Source organism: Hakea prostrata, chromosome 8, assembly GCF_041222555.1.
Source record: "Hakea prostrata isolate BN-2017 chromosome 8, UWA_Hpros_2, whole genome shotgun sequence".
Classification (NCBI taxonomy): Eukaryota; Viridiplantae; Streptophyta; class Magnoliopsida; order Proteales; family Proteaceae; genus Hakea; species Hakea prostrata.
In genome coordinates this window covers 14,654,125-14,672,173 of record NC_142607.1, presented here as the reverse complement: position 1 = coordinate 14,672,173, position 18,049 = coordinate 14,654,125, and the positions used below count along the sequence as shown (strand labels likewise).

General features: G+C 38.7%; 2 protein-coding genes across 5 annotated transcripts; one reads left to right on the top strand and one right to left on the bottom strand.

Annotated features, from left to right (window-relative positions):
* The first annotated feature begins 1,231 nt into the window (after positions 1-1,231).
* On the top strand, positions 1,232-3,176 carry RABE1B (RAB GTPase homolog E1B). Its single transcript, XM_089166148.1, has one exon. The coding sequence runs from the start codon at positions 1,411-1,413 to the stop codon at positions 2,902-2,904; it is 1,494 nt and encodes a 497-aa protein (XP_089022274.1). The 5' UTR covers positions 1,232-1,410; the 3' UTR covers positions 2,905-3,176.
* A 3,128-nt stretch (positions 3,177-6,304) lies between these two features.
* LOC149007167 (SAGA-associated factor 29 homolog A-like) lies at positions 6,305-17,785 on the bottom strand. 4 transcript variants are annotated; one of them, XM_089166280.1, is made up of 9 exons: positions 17,604-17,785; positions 15,540-15,633; positions 14,903-14,967; positions 11,795-11,910; positions 11,472-11,557; positions 9,509-9,562; positions 7,382-7,535; positions 7,228-7,241; positions 6,305-6,857 (listed from the first exon to the last, which is right to left on the bottom strand). In XM_089166280.1, the coding sequence occupies exons 1-9, from the start codon at positions 17,722-17,724 to the stop codon at positions 6,755-6,757; spliced, it is 807 nt and encodes a 268-aa protein (XP_089022406.1). In that variant the 5' UTR covers positions 17,725-17,785; the 3' UTR covers positions 6,305-6,754. The 4 variants fall into 4 exon arrangements, with proteins under 4 accessions (XP_089022406.1, XP_089022404.1, XP_089022403.1 ...); XM_089166278.1 differs by lacking the exons at positions 6,305-6,857; positions 7,228-7,241 and adding an exon at positions 14,483-14,554 and having other exon boundaries at positions 7,362-7,535; XM_089166277.1 differs by lacking the exons at positions 6,305-6,857; positions 7,228-7,241 and adding an exon at positions 14,483-14,554 and having other exon boundaries at positions 7,362-7,538; positions 17,604-17,784.
* Positions 17,786-18,049: the final 264 nt, after the last annotated feature.

The window sequence follows — 18,049 nt, the reverse complement described above, 5'->3', positions numbered from 1 at the left end:
TGAATCCTTTGATTCATAAAATCTAGAGATTCACCATTTTACACTAAAAATGTGATTCTATAGATTTATGGGTATAAGGTGAAATCCAAGGATTTCACTTTTACTACTATAAAAATGTTAAACATTTGAACCATGGCTCCATAAATGTTTTCTAAAGATGAATCTACAGATTTCATTTCAAAGATTTAGGCTAACCAAACAGTTAATGTTATGAACCATGACTCCATAGATTTGAAATTTCTAGATTTTTGAAATCTTATGACTCAAGTAATCAAATAGGACTCCCCCATTTTACTAATTTTGATTATTTCATCCATTAAGGTCTAATATCTCATCAAATAATTTTTTTCTTTTTGTAAATCAAATAGGCCCTAACTGCAAATATCAATCCAACTCTCATTGTGGGGGGGGAAGTTTCCTTCTAATTTTGATTAACCGACACCACCTTTGTCACTTCCTTTACACCAAGCAGTCAATCAACTTTAATTTACCTTGAGGTGGAGGTTCCCAATTGTTGATTTTCATCAGGTGAGCATTATTTAGCACTTCCTCACCCCCTGATGTCTTGATTACCTCAATTCAGAATGTTCTTTTTGAGCTGCCTCAATAATTCTTTTGGGGTAGTTTTTTTTCTCCCAAAAACCGTATTTCTGCAACCAAAGGTGCCAAACAGTTAAGGAACATAGGTAATGAAAATCGATTTGCTTACCTCCTTTCCAATCCCTTTTACAGCTGACCAACTTTTGATCCATTCTGGTAGTAATGTTGCTCCAATTAGATTTATGTCATATAATAATATAACAATGTAATTATGTAAATTCAAAAATTTTATATTTATGTATTTGATAATAGGACTCTTTTTATATATAGGAGAAGAGGATATTAAATATGCCCTATAGGAGTCGAGGGGCTCCAGTATGAGTCGAACCCTGACTTTTGGCCCTTACTAATCGAGCAACTCTGTGTTGGCAAAAGCAGAAAGTGGGCCCTCAGAGTGAGATTTACGGCTAACATTGATTGGTGGTGCTGATGCACATGCTGTATACAAAATTTTACATGTCATAGATCTTCCATGGTATACAAGCTATGACGTCCGTCTGATTTGATGAAAAGGTTAGGAGAGGGGAGATCCTGGGGCCCATCTATCGTTGGTTCGTTGTGAAGCATGTTGCCTCCGTGGACTCGTACTCACCATAAACCCTCTCTCTCATTTGGGGTATGGGAGCGAGCAAGAACGGATAGGGTAGATATGAGGTCCTCTTTCGCTACCGATAGATAAAGTGAGATGCTCTGCTTCAATCTTCTTCGCCCTTCTCGGCTTCAATCTTGCTTTGAGAGCACTGAGAAGAGTTGCAAGAGTTCGAACGTTGTTGTGTAATCAGAGAAGGAAATCTGAATAACTGCTCTGCTATGGCTATTTCTTCTTCAGCTTCATCGAGTCTTCGCTTTACAGCTTCTTCATCCACAACATCGTCATCATCAAATTCCACTTGGACTGCTAATTATCTTCCTATCTCAAATGGGAAATTTCGCTCCAACGGAACCCTAGCAAGCAAAGCAGCTCCTCTCTTGTCCTCTTCCTTCACTAGCCCTTCTAGCATCTTTTGGTTGACTTCCACTTCCCTCACCGCCGCCACTGATACCAGGAGGAGCCAACGTTCGTTTACGGTTCGTGCCGCTAGGGGTAAGTTTGAGCGGAAGAAACCCCACATCAACATCGGCACCATAGGGCATGTCGACCATGGCAAGACTACCCTAACCGCTGCTCTTACCATGGCATTGGCCGCCGTCGGTAACAGTGCCCCCAAGAAGTACGATGAGATCGATGCGGCACCTGAAGAGCGTGCCAGAGGAATCACCATCAACACTGCCCATGTCGAGTACGAGACTGAGAGCCGCCACTATGCCCATGTTGATTGCCCTGGCCATGCTGATTATGTCAAGAATATGATCACCGGCGCCGCTCAAATGGACGGTGCGATTCTTGTCGTCTCAGGCGCCGATGGACCTATGCCTCAGACCAAGGAGCACATTCTTCTCGCTAAGCAGGTCGGTGTCCCCAATATGGTTGTTTTCCTAAACAAGCAGGACCAGGTCGATGATGAAGAGCTCCTTCAGCTTGTTGAATTGGAAGTTCGTGAGCTACTCTCTTCCTATGAATTCCCCGGTGACGATGTGCCCATTATCTCAGGATCGGCGCTTCTAGCCCTAGAAGCCCTAATGGCGAATCCTGCAATCAAGAGAGGGGACAACGAATGGGTCGACAAAATTTATGAACTCATGGATTCTGTAGACAGCTACATTCCAATTCCCCAGCGCCAAACTGAGCTCCCTTTCCTCCTGGCCGTTGAAGATGTCTTCTCTATCACTGGTCGTGGAACTGTGGCGACTGGTCGTATCGAGAGAGGCACAGTCAAGGTCGGAGAAACTCTTGAACTTGTGGGTCTTAAGAATACTCGCTCCACCACCGTCACTGCTCTGGAGATGTTTCAGAAAACCCTTGACGAAGCCTTTGCAGGAGAAAATGTAGGTCTCCTTCTCCGTGGTATCCAGAAGGATGAGATACAAAGAGGTATGGTTCTTGCCAAGGCAGGAAGTATCACTCCACACACCAAGTTCCTTTCCATTGTTTATATTCTTAAAAAGGAAGAAGGTGGCAGACACTCTCCTTTTTTCGCTGGTTACAAACCTCAGTTCTACATGAGAACTACCGATGTCACCGGAAAGATTGCTTCCATCATGAATGACAAAGACGAGGAGTCCAAGATGGTTATGCCAGGTGACCGTGTTAAGATGGTTGTTGACCTAATTGTTCCAGTGGCCTGTGAGCAAGGTATGAGGTTCGCCATTAGAGAAGGTGGCAGGACTGTTGGTGCAGGTGTCATCCAGTCAATAATCGAATGAATCTTTTCTGTGGTAGAAAAGTTCCTCTATTTCAATGGTTTGGGGCTCGAGGTATAAACCTTATGTAGTGAGTCTACCAAGTGCTTCCTCATTCCTGGATTAAGTGTTATATAGTTTTTGGATTTGTTGCTTTTAGTTCTCTGTTAGGTCAACAAACTAGTTCTGTTCTTCAGTGATTTTCCTTGCTGCTTCTATTGTTGATAGGTAAGGTCAAACATTTTGCTAAACGACTTGGTCTCTAATTGGGCAGTCATTTTTTCCATTCTTCTTTACTTTGATGTTGATCTTTTTAGTAGTTTGCTTTTAATTCTATATTGCATAACTGATTTCAAAACTAAGCTCCATTTGCATAAACTTTGCATAGCTTATGATGAAGTAAGCCCTTCTCGTTATTAGATATTTCTTATTATTCATTTATTTGTATTCTCTACTTGTCCTTTTCAATCTGTTTGGACAAGGCTTGGCTGGAAGCACAATTTGCCCTTAAATTGCACTGGAGTAAGAATCTTATGCAGATGCATCTTTCACTAATTCTAGATATTGTTTTTCCTCTGTAGGGAAGCATTCATCTTTTTTCCATTTCTGTTTTGCTTCAACCACACTCTACCACTTCTTTTGCCTCCTTGGTCATTGATGGCTTGTACTGGCTTTTCTTTGACCATCAAGGGAAGCCTCGGTGGGCTGAGCTTTATGGCATGTCTTTGGGGTCTAGTAGGGAAGCTAGGATGTCAGGATCTTTAGATGTTCAAGCCGTTTGCATGGTTACTGGTCTAGTTTTGATTAGTTTCTCCCCGGTGTTGCCTTGTTGGGGGGTTTCAAAGTTGAAGTCCATTTTGTATGATATGCTCAAGGAAGGTTGTTTACTGGCTGATTAATCATAAAGAGAAAGAAGTGGGTCTCTGTGATAAAGGCCTGGTTTGCTCCATTGGTACCATATGCAGTCACAAAGTTCGACTCTAATCATACCAGTTGAATTGTTGGAGTCTTGAGACTTCATTATTTAATTCATTTGTCCTTTGTCTTTTTGGTCGAAAGGTAATCATCATTGTTGATTCTTTTGTAAATGTTGGTTTATCCAATTCAGGAGTTTTCTGTTCGAATATCCTCTGTAAGTCTCTCCTTGTTGGAAGTTGCTGACTTCATCGAGGAAGCCTTGAGCAAAGTAATCTGTACATGTCAGTATGTAAATCTACCACTTCACCACCTAATGTCTGAAGTCTAGGGTTTTCTATTTCAAATTCTCTGATACTGCTACTTAAATGTTTAGATCAGCAATCTTTGGTAGGAGATCAAGAATCTTAGGTGGACATGTCCATGTTCTTCCACCTTTCGTTTTTTAAGTTGTGATGGAAGGTTCTCTCAGCAACGTTACCATGCCTTGACATTCTGGGGGTTTCTTGCTGCTGTCACATCCAACGAAGCAGAGCCCTGACTCCTGAGTTTGCTGGGAAAGAAATATTAATCTGATGAGATCTGATGCTTATAATACTGAGTTAAATTTGTTTCAGTTTCAGTTAAGTGTATGGCACCAAAAATGGTTATAATACCGAGTCAAATTCGCTTTTAAGTTTCAGTTAGGAAATAGCACCAAAAAAATAAGTTATCTTCCTAGTAAAAGCTTCTGCGTGTTAAAAGAGCTTATACATTTGGTAGAAGTATCTGTGAGTCGCCTCCATGGATGGAAGAAAGAAACAGTGTGTTTACTAGTGTGTGGTAGAATGAGTTCCAGGCTTCCAGCAAACCCAGCACCCCAGAGAAACAAATCTTGACTAGAATGTCAGTTAAAAGGATGGAAAGCAAGTGACCAACCGTTGGTATTCTACCACCAGAAAGTATTTTACCTGAAATGTGATCACATGAAGTTGTGACAAGCACCACGGTTTGGAGCCCTTCGGTTGGGTCATGCTTCTGAGTTTGGATCCTCTACCCCGACAGGCAAAGAGTCCGGATCAGCTACAATAAATACAGGGGACCCAGAGGTTGGGTGATGGGTTTTTTTTATTTTTATTTTTTATTTTTTACCTGTGGGTCCCACATGATTTGTGGTGGTAGGCCGTCGACCCCCCCGACGATGTGCTCCCCGGACGGGGTGATGATCCGGATTCACAGGCAGAGACTTGTCCACCATTTACACTCTTATCCACCTCCAAGCAATGATAAACTGAACTACAAGAAATAGTTTCCACTCTTAAATATGAGGTGAAGAAGTGTGAGGAGAGCATTTCCGTTGGATTAGACGATTTCAACTCCGTGCTTCCCTGCCTTGGTTTTCCCTTAACCATTTATGTCTGCTTTCCTTGCCTCCCATTTCAACCGCTGGTATTCTACCACCAGAAAGTATTTTACATGAAATGTGATCACATGAAGTTGTGACAAGCACCATGGTTTGGAGCCCTTCGGTTGGGTCATGCTTCCGAGTTTGGATCCTCTACCCCCCGGTGGGGAGTATTCTGTGCTCCCGACTTTCCACCATAAAAACACAGGGGTTGGGGGGGGGGGGCGCCACCAACTTGTGGGGCCACGGTGAAAAATACTTTTTGGAAAAGAAAAAAAAACATTTTCACTAGTGGGACCCACTGGTTTTTGTGGTCAGGAAGCCTCTGTGCTCCCCGACAGGGAGATGATCCGGATTCATTGGGTGATGGGTTTTTTATTTTATTATTTTTTTAGCTGTGGGTCCCACATTATTTGTGGTGGTAAAGCCGTCGGAAAGCCTAGTGCTTCCGTGACGGGGTGATGATCCGGATTCACAAGCAGAGACTTGTCCACCATTTACACTCTTATCCACCTCTAAGCAATGATAAACTCAATCATAAGAAGTAGGTTCCACTCTTAAATATGAGGTGAAGAGGTGTGAGGAGAGCATAATTCTGTACCTGTTGGATTAGACGATTTCAACTCCGTGCTTCCCTGCCTTGGTTTTCCTTAACCATTTATGTCTGCTCTCCTTGCCTCCCATCTTCTCCAACAGGCCATCCTTTTCCTCCCCTGCTCCCCCTATGGCCTCCCCTGCCATCTTTTCTTTACCTTTCTTCCTCTCCTGCAGGTCACCCCTCTTTTCCTGCTCTACTCCCCATGCGGCCCATCCCTCTCTTCCCCACCTGTCCACCTCTGTGCTTTTGAAGGTTTTGATCTCAACATAGTCCAATTAACTCATCTCCCTGACACTTTACCTCCTCTAAAACCCTAGCTTGATTTTTCTCAGTTGCGTTTTCATATCAAAGTCCTCGCTTTTGGTCCCTGTTCCTTTACAGACGTTGTTTATGACCATGGCAGGGTAGTTTTCATATATTTATTGGTCGTTTTAAGCAAGATTTGATTTGAGATATGAGCAAGTTGGGTATTTTGTATGGAACAAAAGCCTGAAAATGACATCAGTTTTGATTATTTTGGATTTTCTTGAGGGGGTTTTCACATAAACCATCTTCGCAAGAGCTAAATCAAGATCATTCACAATGTCAATAAGCATTTCCCTAATCTATATTGGACCTTAGAAAAAGGGGAAATGACTGGCAACGGCAAAAACTGATAAATTCAATGGGAAAATTACCTCAAGATCATTCACAATGTAAAGAAGCATTTTCTCTACTCCATATTTGGACCTTAGAAAAAGGGGAAATGACTGGCAACAGCAAGAACTGAAAAATTCAATGGGAAAATTTGGAAAATTACCAAAACCCACTGATAAGAATAAATTATCACAAGACCTATACAGTTCTAGACAAGGAATAGCACAAGTAATTGCCCACAAACTCGAACTGCTATAATGCGACGGAACATGAGATACACAGTAAGTATATCTGGCTGGAAAAGAACACGAACAGCGGCAATGCAAACACAACAGACATTGTCACTGGCGATGTCCCTCAGGCAGCTCAACAACCTTGTGGAAGGGTACTTTCCTCTGGGGTAGAGATCCATTTTCTTCATCATCTTTAAACTCCAGTAGGTAACTGGAACAATCATGCAAAAGACATTGTTTTTTAATATTGTTTTTTAATATTGCAAGCAACTACAAACCTAAAACATGATTTCCCATCTATGTAAGATAGATTTAACTCAACTGGGGCATCCCTAATATTCAAAAGAAGACATTGAAGTCCAGATAATAAATAAATAAAGGTAAAATCACAATTGCAAGAGGACTTCTACTAGTATTCAAAGGAAACATTGCATCTGATTCATTCACCATGGTTCAGTATTTAACATGAAAGCTTAGAAAGAAGATGCTTTTCACAGGTTCATATAGCCAAAAAAATTAACAAATTCTATTCCAAGAACTTAAAGGTTTATGTTCCAAAATAAATAAGTTTAACAACTTACTCATCAGTTCTCTTCTGGAAGTTAGCAGATTCATCAAAGAGCACATATGGAAAACAGCAAACAAGTAATCAGACTCAACAATTAGGGAACAGCAGAGTCACATAAATCAATGTTTAAGCATGAAAGAAGTATAATTGATTTATCATTTGGTTACCTTACGATGAGCATTGGCTACAGTTGCTTCATATAATGCTGTGGTCTCAGGATAAACAGCCAAAACTTGTCTCCCAGTAGGGAAATCTGGAGCACTGGAAGGGTCAAGTGGATTTGGAAAAGGAATAATGCGTGACATATGCAGCTTGTACTTTCTGCTGTGAAGTAGAAAAATTATCATATAGATCAACATTTTAACTCCAATAGGGAACAAAAGAGGAAAGATTAAGAAAAATACATAAGTCATCATATAAAAAGGGTTTTTACCTCCAAAGGGGCAATAAAATAGGAATGATCAAAATCTCAAATGCTAATGAGGTGATATTAGTATCTTAAAGGCTTCTCTTCAGGACAAGATATGCATACTATTCCTACATACATTCATAAATCTAGCAGACATACTTTTCCAAGAGCATAATTCCACGCAAGGACACATGCATTCTTTCTTTTTTCCTTTTTCCCCCTCACTTTTGACTTCAAAGTTGCTCACACCATAACAGTCCTTGTTCTTATAAACTGGAAAGATGAAATCCTTTCTGACTTCTATTGGAGAAACATTTTATTGCAAAGAACCACAATGCTGACAAGAGATTTGGGTACCTACAGAACTCAAGGGAGGTTGCTGGTGTATTCCTCCATCAATGTAAAGACCAAACATTCTTGTTAAGTAATAACTCTAGGCTCTCGTTGCCCTTTATATAGTGAAAACCGTCACAATACTAAGTCCATATGCTGACGTCTTGGAATAAATCTTCAAGAAAGCAAAGGTACAATTCCCAATTGGCAATGAAGAAGAAGTCGATAAGAGAACATTACAAGTGGGGTATAAATTATAGCCCAAAGCAGTACAATGATGAAGACAGAGGAACATTATACCCCATACAAAAATTGGTTGGCAATGCCTCACTTCAGAGTTGGCCGTCTGGGCCAAAAATTGAACCAACTGATCGCATTTAAAGAAGCTCCCTCAGCCGAACTCAACATATGACAACATGTTAGGTACTAAATGATGACCAGTCTCTTCAGTCAAAGACAAAACATTTGCTATTGCCCTGCTAAAGCCTGGATTACAAGCATCCAAACAATCAAACTGCGGCAATGTCTAGGAGGCATTGCTTCAAAGAGGCATTCATTAAAAGGAAAAACAAAGTAATGCAGCATGGAGGAGAAGCAAGCCTGGGAAGCATCATGGATATAGAAGGGAAGCAGCAAACATTCATGAATCACTTATGATTCCTAGATGCACTTTTTAAGCAAGAACTAAAGGCTTTGCTTCTGTTAAGGGGCTTACATTAGCTTTATTATTTTATTAGGGTACTAATTTTTTTTTTTTCCTAGGGGTTCTTCCTACTTATTTTAGTGTTCACTCATGGTCGTACTTAGTGCACAAGGCTCCTAGCTTTAGTAGGATTTCGGGAGGGTTAGATGTACGCAGCCCTGTTTCTGGGACTAGCAACTGTGACAAAGCATTCAACAAGTGAGCGCTTGACCAACTCGCCTGAACCTTCCTCTATCTTAATGTTTACTCATAGTTATCATTACTTTATGATTCTATACCCTCTACTATTCATTTGGATCAATAAAAACTCCTAAGGAAGAAAGGAAAATGCTGCACCACTGCTGATGAGCAATGACCTCCAGAACATTTCTTCCTCAGTCTTAGAAAAGCTCGTCCATTTTTTTTCTTCATGACCTATGTCTCAATGTTCAGTCATGAATTATCCTCCAAACAGTCCAAAAATACAGCATCGCAACCCTTTTAAACTAAAATTAAACACTCACAAATCTCAAACTGAAATAAATTAGCCAATGATGATTGAAACCTTTAGAAGAAGCAGACAGTCCCTAGAGATCTTGTTCTGATACCAAATAATAATAATAATAAAGCAGAAAAGAAGAGACAGAAAAAAAGAGGACAACAGCAATAATCAATTTATTTGTGTAACCGTCGGAAGTTCTCAATTGGAGCTCCTACTACAAAACAGGACACAACAGGGAAATAAGAGAGAGAAAGAGAGAAAGAAAGAAAGAAAGAAAGAAAAAAACATAATACTTATAATAGCATTGGCTAGAAGAAATACCAACACTCTCCACTAACAAAGGGTAATAATACGCATGAAATTTTTACCTTTGGCCTCCACCTTCTTCATCATCACCAGGCTCCTCATCAAGCACCTCGAATCTGCGAAGAGATCAGTACTTAATTGCAAGAGGATACCAATTTCCAAAATTATATCTGATAGTTGTAATAAATCAAAATTATAGGGAAAGTGTCCTGTAGGGCAACCAAGAAATCAAATATAAAACAATACTGGATGATACATGTGGATGAGTAGAAATACTAGAGAGAACAGGATCAGAAACAAAGACATTTTCCAGGATGAGGAAATTTGCAGGGATGAACTCATTTGGTAAAGGAGTGATCAACCACACTAACTGCAGGAAGAAACAAGTATCAACCTGAAGGCATCAAAAGGACAACCGACAACGGAAATGAAAAAATGACTTGGCCTTCCGTAATGAGGCAAGAGGAGCCAAATTGCAGTACAGGATTGATAGAGCCATTCTCAAGTAGTGGGGCCGCCTCAGTTTGTGTTGTATGCATAAATTGGTAGATAGATAAAGAGTTGGACACCACATAGCATCTTTTAAAGGAACCCTTACATAGGATTCACACCTTCAATTTACTCAGTGGGCCATCACAATTGGTTGTGGGAATTACTTACAGGAACTAAAATAATAATAACAATAATAATAATAATAACAACAACCTTCTTTCTTAATTCATTCAAACTTCTGAGATTTCTAGACTTTATAATGGGTAAGCATCACAAGAATGAGATGCAACAGATGAATTTCAGTTCAAAGAAATTTTAAGTTCACATAATTATTTTCATCCTGACTTCTTTTTTCTCTTTGTATCATGAGTATACAGGAAATGAAATTTCACCAAAATTCAATACTTCCAATTTAATCTAGGTCAAAGACTAGTTCAAAACCAGCACTCCAAAAACCTTCCATGATGTAACCAAGAGCAGCCAAGACATAAAGACAGTTTTGAAACAACTAATACACATTCAACTCAGCAAAACAGATAAAGATAGACTTGTAGCAGTCAAGATTTTGAGGCAGCTAAATATTAGGATACAATTAGTTTTAATAAGCTAGAAAGGCATTTTGCATTGTCCATAGAACAACACGAAAGGCTGACACACAATATTCTTGCAGCCATGTAAGAGTAAGATTCACCAGGACATAGCATGATTCAACTATTGGATTTCAAGGTAAAAATTTCTCTTTGTCAGGATTCAGACTTTTATTGTACCTAATAAATACAAACTTTTGAAATGAATGATTATAATGGCAATGTGAGACAAAGGGTTATCGAATTCTTGCAGCCTAGTGCGAGGAAAATTCACCAGGACATAACATGATTCAACTTTTGGATTTCAACATAAAATTTCTCTTTGTCAGGATTTAGATGTTTATTGTACCTAATAAATACAACTTTTGAAATGAAGGATTCTAATGGCAATGTGAGATGAAGAGGTTATCAAATTGAAGCCCTCTTTCTAGTGATAATTCACCCAAAAAAGAAAATTAAACATGGTTGTATCTTTCCAAGTCCTGGCTTGGAGGAGGCCCAATTCCTGATCCTCCCCCTCCTCTGTGAAGTCTGAAATGATCCAGCTGACGGATGAATTAACATTTCCTGTGATTCTAATATTTCTGCTAAGCTATTACTCTGGGAAGCCAAATTCAAGGCAAGAGGACTTGAGAACAAAGTAACGGAAAAAAAAAGCTGAATGATGGATGCGAATTCAGATTTTCTTCAAGGTAGAGCAGTGCTGCGAAATTTGTGTAAGTTCTTTCTCCAAACAGTAAATGAAATGATGCACTCATCAACACCCACATTCTTGAACAGAAGTTTCCCTTTGATTATGAATATACTGATGAATGTTTTTGTCAGCCTGCCTCCTCTCCTGGCACCATCTAAAAAAATTCTTTCCTTTTTTTGGTTTTTTGGTTTTTGTTTTTTTTTTTTTTTTTTTGGGGGGGGGGGGGAAGGGTGAAAGATGGAAGTAGATTACTCTTTTGCTTCTCTCTCGAAGTTGATTACTTTAACAACAATCCACACATCTTCCTCAGCTCCATCAGGTGTGACGTTAGCTGCTACCTGAAAATAAATTAGTAAATGCAACATGCAAGTTCGGTTAAAGATAAAAGAGCATCAGACAAGGAGACATATGCATCATGTAACAGATGCGCCATTAAGATTTCAAAATTTTAATCAAATGTGAGCAATTTTGCTATGTAAAAAAGTGAAGTAGTGAACATCACTGTGGAGAAATTTGAAAATATATACACAAAATGAATTTCAATGTTTTAAATTTTTTATTGAGAATTGAGATACCTGTTCATCCTTTAAACAGGCAGCAAGCTCAAGTTGACTATGCACGGATCCAGCAAGGTGGAGCCTTGAAATATTGTCATCAGCTTTCATTCGTTTCTTTCTCTGTTCACTGCCATCTACAAGAGATCGGCCAAAATTAATTCATAGGGAGAATCCAGTGAATACAACCTAATATCAATCTAGAAAAGGCATTTCCTCTTCTACATCAAGCAAATTAGTGGCCTATTATGCATGATGGGCTGTGGACAAAGAAAGAACGTAAATTTCTCTTTCTTCTCTTCTTGATGACATGTCAAGTACTAAAAAGTAGGCTTATATTGCAATAGTGAGAGGTAACCACACTACTAGAGTTTGTTTACATCACTCGACAGATAAAGATATTGCAGTTTGCTTCCATCATCAACGTTTCACTTTAATCGATGACCCACAATCGAATCAGAAATCAAAAAAATAGAAGAGGTAGCTGTAACTTTAGATCTGGAATTCTGATGAACCAAACCTAGGTCGAATGGAGCTGCCCTAGGGGGTGAATGATTCTACAAAAAATAGGAGGTCCAGCTGATCGGTATATGCGTGGTAACAATATGTCAAAACACCTACTAGAAAAGAAGTGAAACAACAACAACCATGGGTAAGGAATACTGAGTGAAAAACCTGCAGAGAAGTGACTAGTTAGTGAATAAGGGTAAAAGATTAAACCACAAAGGAAAGATTTATGGTAGGTACTGTAGGCAGAAGAGAAGTTGCTGGAAGTAATAAAACATAAAGTACATGAAGAAACAGAAAGGAAGAAAAAGATGGGTAAAGGAATGGTGTGATGACTTGGTATCACTGCCAAATAGGTTAGTTTCACAACCAACTAGCCTAGATTTTACCCTTAGGAGTCTATGAGCTCTGCAAACCATCTGAACCCCTCGGGTCAAGGGAAATTCCTTGACGAAAACTGCCTCCTTTTGTTGTTTATAATATCCATACCATCAACTACAAATTACTTAGATGCCAAGCTTCAAGTACAAATTAATTTGACGCCAAGCTTAGAAGATCCAACAGAATTACAATAAAATAGAAGCTAACCAAGTATTAGGGAAACTCTAGCTTGCTATTGCTATTCTAGTAAAAGTATCTGCTGCATAAATAGTAATTGAAACACAAAATAGAAACAAAAACAAAATAGTAACTAGAAAAAGCTTGTAGAATTTCCCATGAGGCAGCAACATGGACCCACAGAATCAGCCAAAAGATCCTTAAAAAGCAAGCTGGTCAATGGCTACTCTGGTTCTTTACGGGCTCAAGTTAGATTCATTGTATGGACCAAGTATGGGTCTGACTATAAGTCTCCTGTTGCAGGCTGATTACAGCTTCAGTTATTGGGGTATAACCATCTGAATGGGATGGCCCTGTGGTTCTTTCTCCTCCTATGCTGCCCTTTTACTGCCTCAGATAAAAAAGACTAATGGAGTGCTGCATCAGAAACCTATTAAAAAAGACTGCGAAAGTGTTGATGAGGAAATTGAAGGGTATGCCAACGAACAATAACAATCAACTGTCTTAAGAGTTTTAAATTAGGTTGAACTAAGATAACTTCTCTTAGATTTCATCAACACTTAGGAGATTTTAGCTGTTAGTTTTCTAATTTTGGGTCCTGGTTTGTTCAGCTCAAATTGCGTTAGGATTTATGTTTTGAGTTACTAAATGAATTTACATTCTACTTTTAGTTAAATTCTTAACTCCTTTTATTAGTCCTTGTTAAAATAGGACTTGAAGTAGTGGCTAAAATAGGCAAGCATGAAGGTATTTGACATTTATCTTTTAATTATTACTGTCTTGTTTACTTTAAGGGGATTAATATGACTTGGAATTTATAGCATGTGTGAAAGTTGGGAGCCTAATCCATACAAAAGAATAGGTCAGTGATTGGCACTTTCAGCAAATTAATATTGCTACCGAAAATTCAACCAACAGCAAACTCTTCAGCCATAAGGATTCATGGTGTGGATGATGGACACCCTCCTAACCCAGATGTACTTCTTCCTCCCTTTTCATTCATAAATTATGATTATATTATTGTTTTTTTTTTTTTTAAATAAACAGAGTACAAGTTGCTATTTATTATTATTCACACAATTGCACGGTTTGCACTGCCCTCAATTGCACCACTTAAAGATGAGCTCACTTCTTATCAGTCACCTACCTGCATGTTCTTGAGCTTTCTCTCCAAATGTTTTAGTGTTCCAAAGTCTCTATTTTTATTTTCTAACTTCTTTATGATGAAACCCTTTAGGGAAAAACTGCAATTTTCTTAACTCTTCCTTCACTTTTGATTCCTTAAACACTTAGACCTAGTAGAAGTTGAAAGAGGAATCCCATCATCTTACAGAAATCTTATGCGCCAAAGCATCATTTTGCTGGTTCAGTGTTCAATTTAGCTTTAATAAGTTAATAACTATATCCTAGAATCTCAGGTAGCCACTTTGACTAGCATATTCAAATAGAAACTGAATATCAACAAATATTTCTGAAGAAAAATGAAACATCATCATTCTAAGACATTGAGACCTTTGCAGCAGTGAGTTAAGCTTAGGGATATGTGTCATAGAAATCTGGAAGTGTTAAAAGCATTTCATAGGATTAATATGAGGATCAGAACACAAATAAATCATAAAACCATGGACTTGATTGAAACCATACCAAGAACAATAGCCTTTGTCAAAGAACTCCTCAAACGCTTGCTTTTGTCCTTGTTAGTCCTGTCTCCATTCTCTACACAACTGCTAGGGTTAGCAACTATAAAGGGGAATGCAAACATTATATAGATTGTGAGCAGGGATCAAGCTTGCAATTAACAGTTTGTCTCCCCCATTGATAAGATAACTGCAAGTAGGTCATAAAATCATTTTTTACTCTTATTAGAACAGATAAATTGAAGCCTCTACCCACTAGGGAGACCACCTCTTTGACAGGACTTCATCCAATCATGTCTATCAGTCAGCACCAATCCATTAGTCTATACCCACACAACGACTGAATGCTAGTCCACATATGGTGAAAACTACTACAGGAACAGTATTGTCAGAAACCATATTACATATTCGGAGTTCTGGTTCAAACCTTTACTCTGATGCAGAGAGTGTAGGATAGCAGAATCCAATTTATCGCTGAATATCAACAACATGCTGCAGAAAATAAATAAATATAAAAAATGAGTAGGACTTTCTAAACAGATTTAAGACATTGTAGATGGTCAAAGACAGAAAAAGTTAAATAAAGAAGAGGGATTGATGATATATTGTAACACAAAGGAATAACTTTAAAAGGAAATATCAAAGGGGCCCTTCTGCAGAGATTCAGTATAAGCTCACTCTCTTTTCTTTCTATGAACAGAGGGATTCTGAGAAACACTCATCATTGTTGTTAGAGAAAGGAAGAAGGGGCGGTAGATTGATTTTTTGTTTTTTTTTTTTTTTGGGTGAATAATAAAATATCATTAAAACCCTGCAAAGGGGAAAGAAGGAGAACATACAATATGGAGGAAAGAAAAAGGGGGGGGGGTGTGCAAAAACCAGCCATCAAAAGGGCAGCAGGAAGGAGGAATCTAAACCCCAGATAATAACAATAAGCCTGTTCCTTGGGGTATCCATAACAACGGTGTTTTGGGGGGTGGGGGGGATGCTGGAGCCTAGCAGAAACATCGAAACCAGCTTTTGAGTTTCTGTACCATGTGACTAAACTATTGGATTAAACATACGTCAATTCAGTCTCTGAAAGTTCTTTCAACTTTATATACAATCCTCGAAGATTCCCCAACAGTTCATCACGCAACTTCTCAGCCATTGCAGGACCTGCATGGGCATGCGAGGATCATGAATGAAATAGAGAATGGTTTTGTAGAAAAACAAAATACTTCAAAATGCTCAGTGTAAGGTAATAAATAAGCCAATTGAAAATCTTCTTTTTACCATGGCCGGGTAGTGGTACCTAATTAAAATAGGATGCACCAAAAGAGCAATTTAATTCACCAGATGCTCTGAAACTTAAATGGCAAAGGATTTATTTTTCCATTTGTAGGACAAGCAAAGAGTTGAAGATGGACAGTGGTCATAATGATACAGTTGCCAGCAGGAAAATACACAAATGTAGAAATGTCTTCCTATCACAACATAATCATTAAATTGTCCTATATTTCAACCAAACAAATTTGGTCAAAAGTTGAGATTCTACTGGAAAAAACTCGTGCTGCTGGTAGTCTGCTTTTTTCTTAAACAAAATCTATTAGTCTTGCTGCTGCTAATCTTCATTCCTTAAACAAAACCTATACTTGGTGCAAGAAATAATATCACACCATCACATATCGAGTCTTTGAAAGAAAATGTGTTCAAACCCTTAAACAGAAACAGTCTTTGCTTCAACACAACCATTAGAAATTAATAATGTAAATAGTTAAGTTGATGAGAACATCAGGTCTGAGATTCGACAGTTCAGAGTATATCAGAAGCTCTGGAGTAGAGATCAGCCCACTACAGTACCGATATGGATGGATGACAAGTTTAGAGGCTGTGGTATTCCCACCATCCATTTGTTCCCCCAGGAGCACAGCCCCTGATGGAGTACACCTCCTATTCCCAGCCTTTCCTAATCCTCTTTCTGCCTACTAAGTAGATGAATTTCTAATTGGATAAATTGAGGTCATTCCTATTTCTTGTCTGGATCAATGGAGTTCCAATTCACCTGAACTACCTCTGAATTATTGAGAATTAATTCACCAAGAGAGGTGAATCAAGTGGTTCGAATTTTTAGACTGCTCAGTGCAGCTGAGGACCTACAGCTGTCTCACAGATAGGGCAATAAATTTGACAGATCAAATGCCATGAGGATCAAGTGCAGGAAAGGTAGTAAAATAAGCCTTTTTTCAGAAGCTAGTTGACATACATGATACAACCTAGGATTAATAAATGACCTCACAAATTGAGTAAATTGATGTCGAAATAAATTTTGGTAAATCAACTCACTTAGTATGGAATCAGGAGATGAGCTAATGTAAACTCTTTTAGTTATCTTTCACTATGATATATAAAAATATAAATACAAAAGAGTTGAAGAGGTGGAGATGGGCTACAAGATAGTCAACCACTTGATCAATTGGACCGTTACAAGGACTAACAGATACAATGAAAAAGGTAACTTAATGCTATCCCCCAACAGCTAGCAGATTCAAATCCTCTCCAGAGCCCTGGTAAGCCAGTGAGGGGCTAGCTGGTGACACGTGTCATAATTTAATCCAAAAGTCGTTAATCAGACAGCCATCAAGACCAATATTCTTACATGCAGCAAAGAACCCACCTGACTATAGCTCTCAGCCCCTCTATTGATTAATCCTTTTTTTCTTTCCCATCTCAGCTGCTGAGTTCTCATTGTGCTCTCCATGATCCCATCTTGCTCTCTGTAATTCCTTACTGAAACACTTCAAGAGGAATCATAGAAGCTCTCTTTCTACCCGACTATTGACCCTGTCTTTTTTTGTTATTGATTTGATGGTACCATTGCCCTTTTTCCCTGGTTATTCTTGTAGAATTGCTTTTAACCCTAATCATTAATCTACAATTCAACAGTCAGCGCGTGGATGAACTCCCAAACATAATCCCATTCCGTAGAGAAACAGCTTAAGTAATTTATCCTTTCTGGCAGTCAAAATCCAATGACTTTAAGCATTAAATGGGAAATTAATGTAGAATAAAATTAATGATATGTATAAAAAAAAACTAGAATTTCATTCCAATATACAACTTTTAGCCAGAGAATTGGATAGACTCACAGGAGACAAGCTTTTTATGGATTTTATTGATCTCCATCATCGAATCCTCCTGGTCTTCCATCACTTTATCGTACTCCGTTACGAGGCTCGCAAGGTTGGAAGTATCTGTCGCATTTGACATGCTTGCTCACTGGTAATCTTCGAAACCTGAGCTTATTTCTAGTTTCTACAACAAAAATTCCATTATTTATTCGATTTCGGCCGTTACGAAATCATCGTAAACATTAAAAAAAAAATCTCGTTCTTTCAGTCACTCGTAAACTAATACGCGTGGCAGGTAGAGTGGGGGACCCACCCAAATCGGAAAAATCAAAAAGGGAATAGAAGGGAACCCAGATAGATCAGCCCTTCGTTATTATCACGTGCTAATTTTGATCATTTACAAGAAGCATGCGGCTGCCTGATCCCTAAATTACCTGATTGATTAATTGAATTACTTCATCATT

What these genes read in the sequence shown, in the direction of transcription:
- RABE1B (XM_089166148.1), top strand. Translation starts at nt 1,411, where the DNA reads ATGGCTATTTCTTCTTCAGCTTCATCGAGTCTTCGCTTTACAGCTTCT.
- LOC149007167 (XM_089166280.1), bottom strand. Translation starts at nt 17,724, where the DNA reads ATGTCAAATGCGACAGATACTTCCAACCTTGCGAGCCTCGTAACGGAG. An exon ending in CTTTCAGAGACTGAATTGAC is followed by an intron (nt 14,968 to 15,539) that starts GTATGTTTAATC and finishes TATTTTCTGCAG; the next exon opens with CATGTTGTTGATATTCAGCG. An exon ending in CCTGTTTAAAGGATGAACAG is followed by an intron (nt 11,558 to 11,794) that starts GTATCTCAATTC and finishes ATTTATTTTCAG; the next exon opens with GTAGCAGCTAACGTCACACC.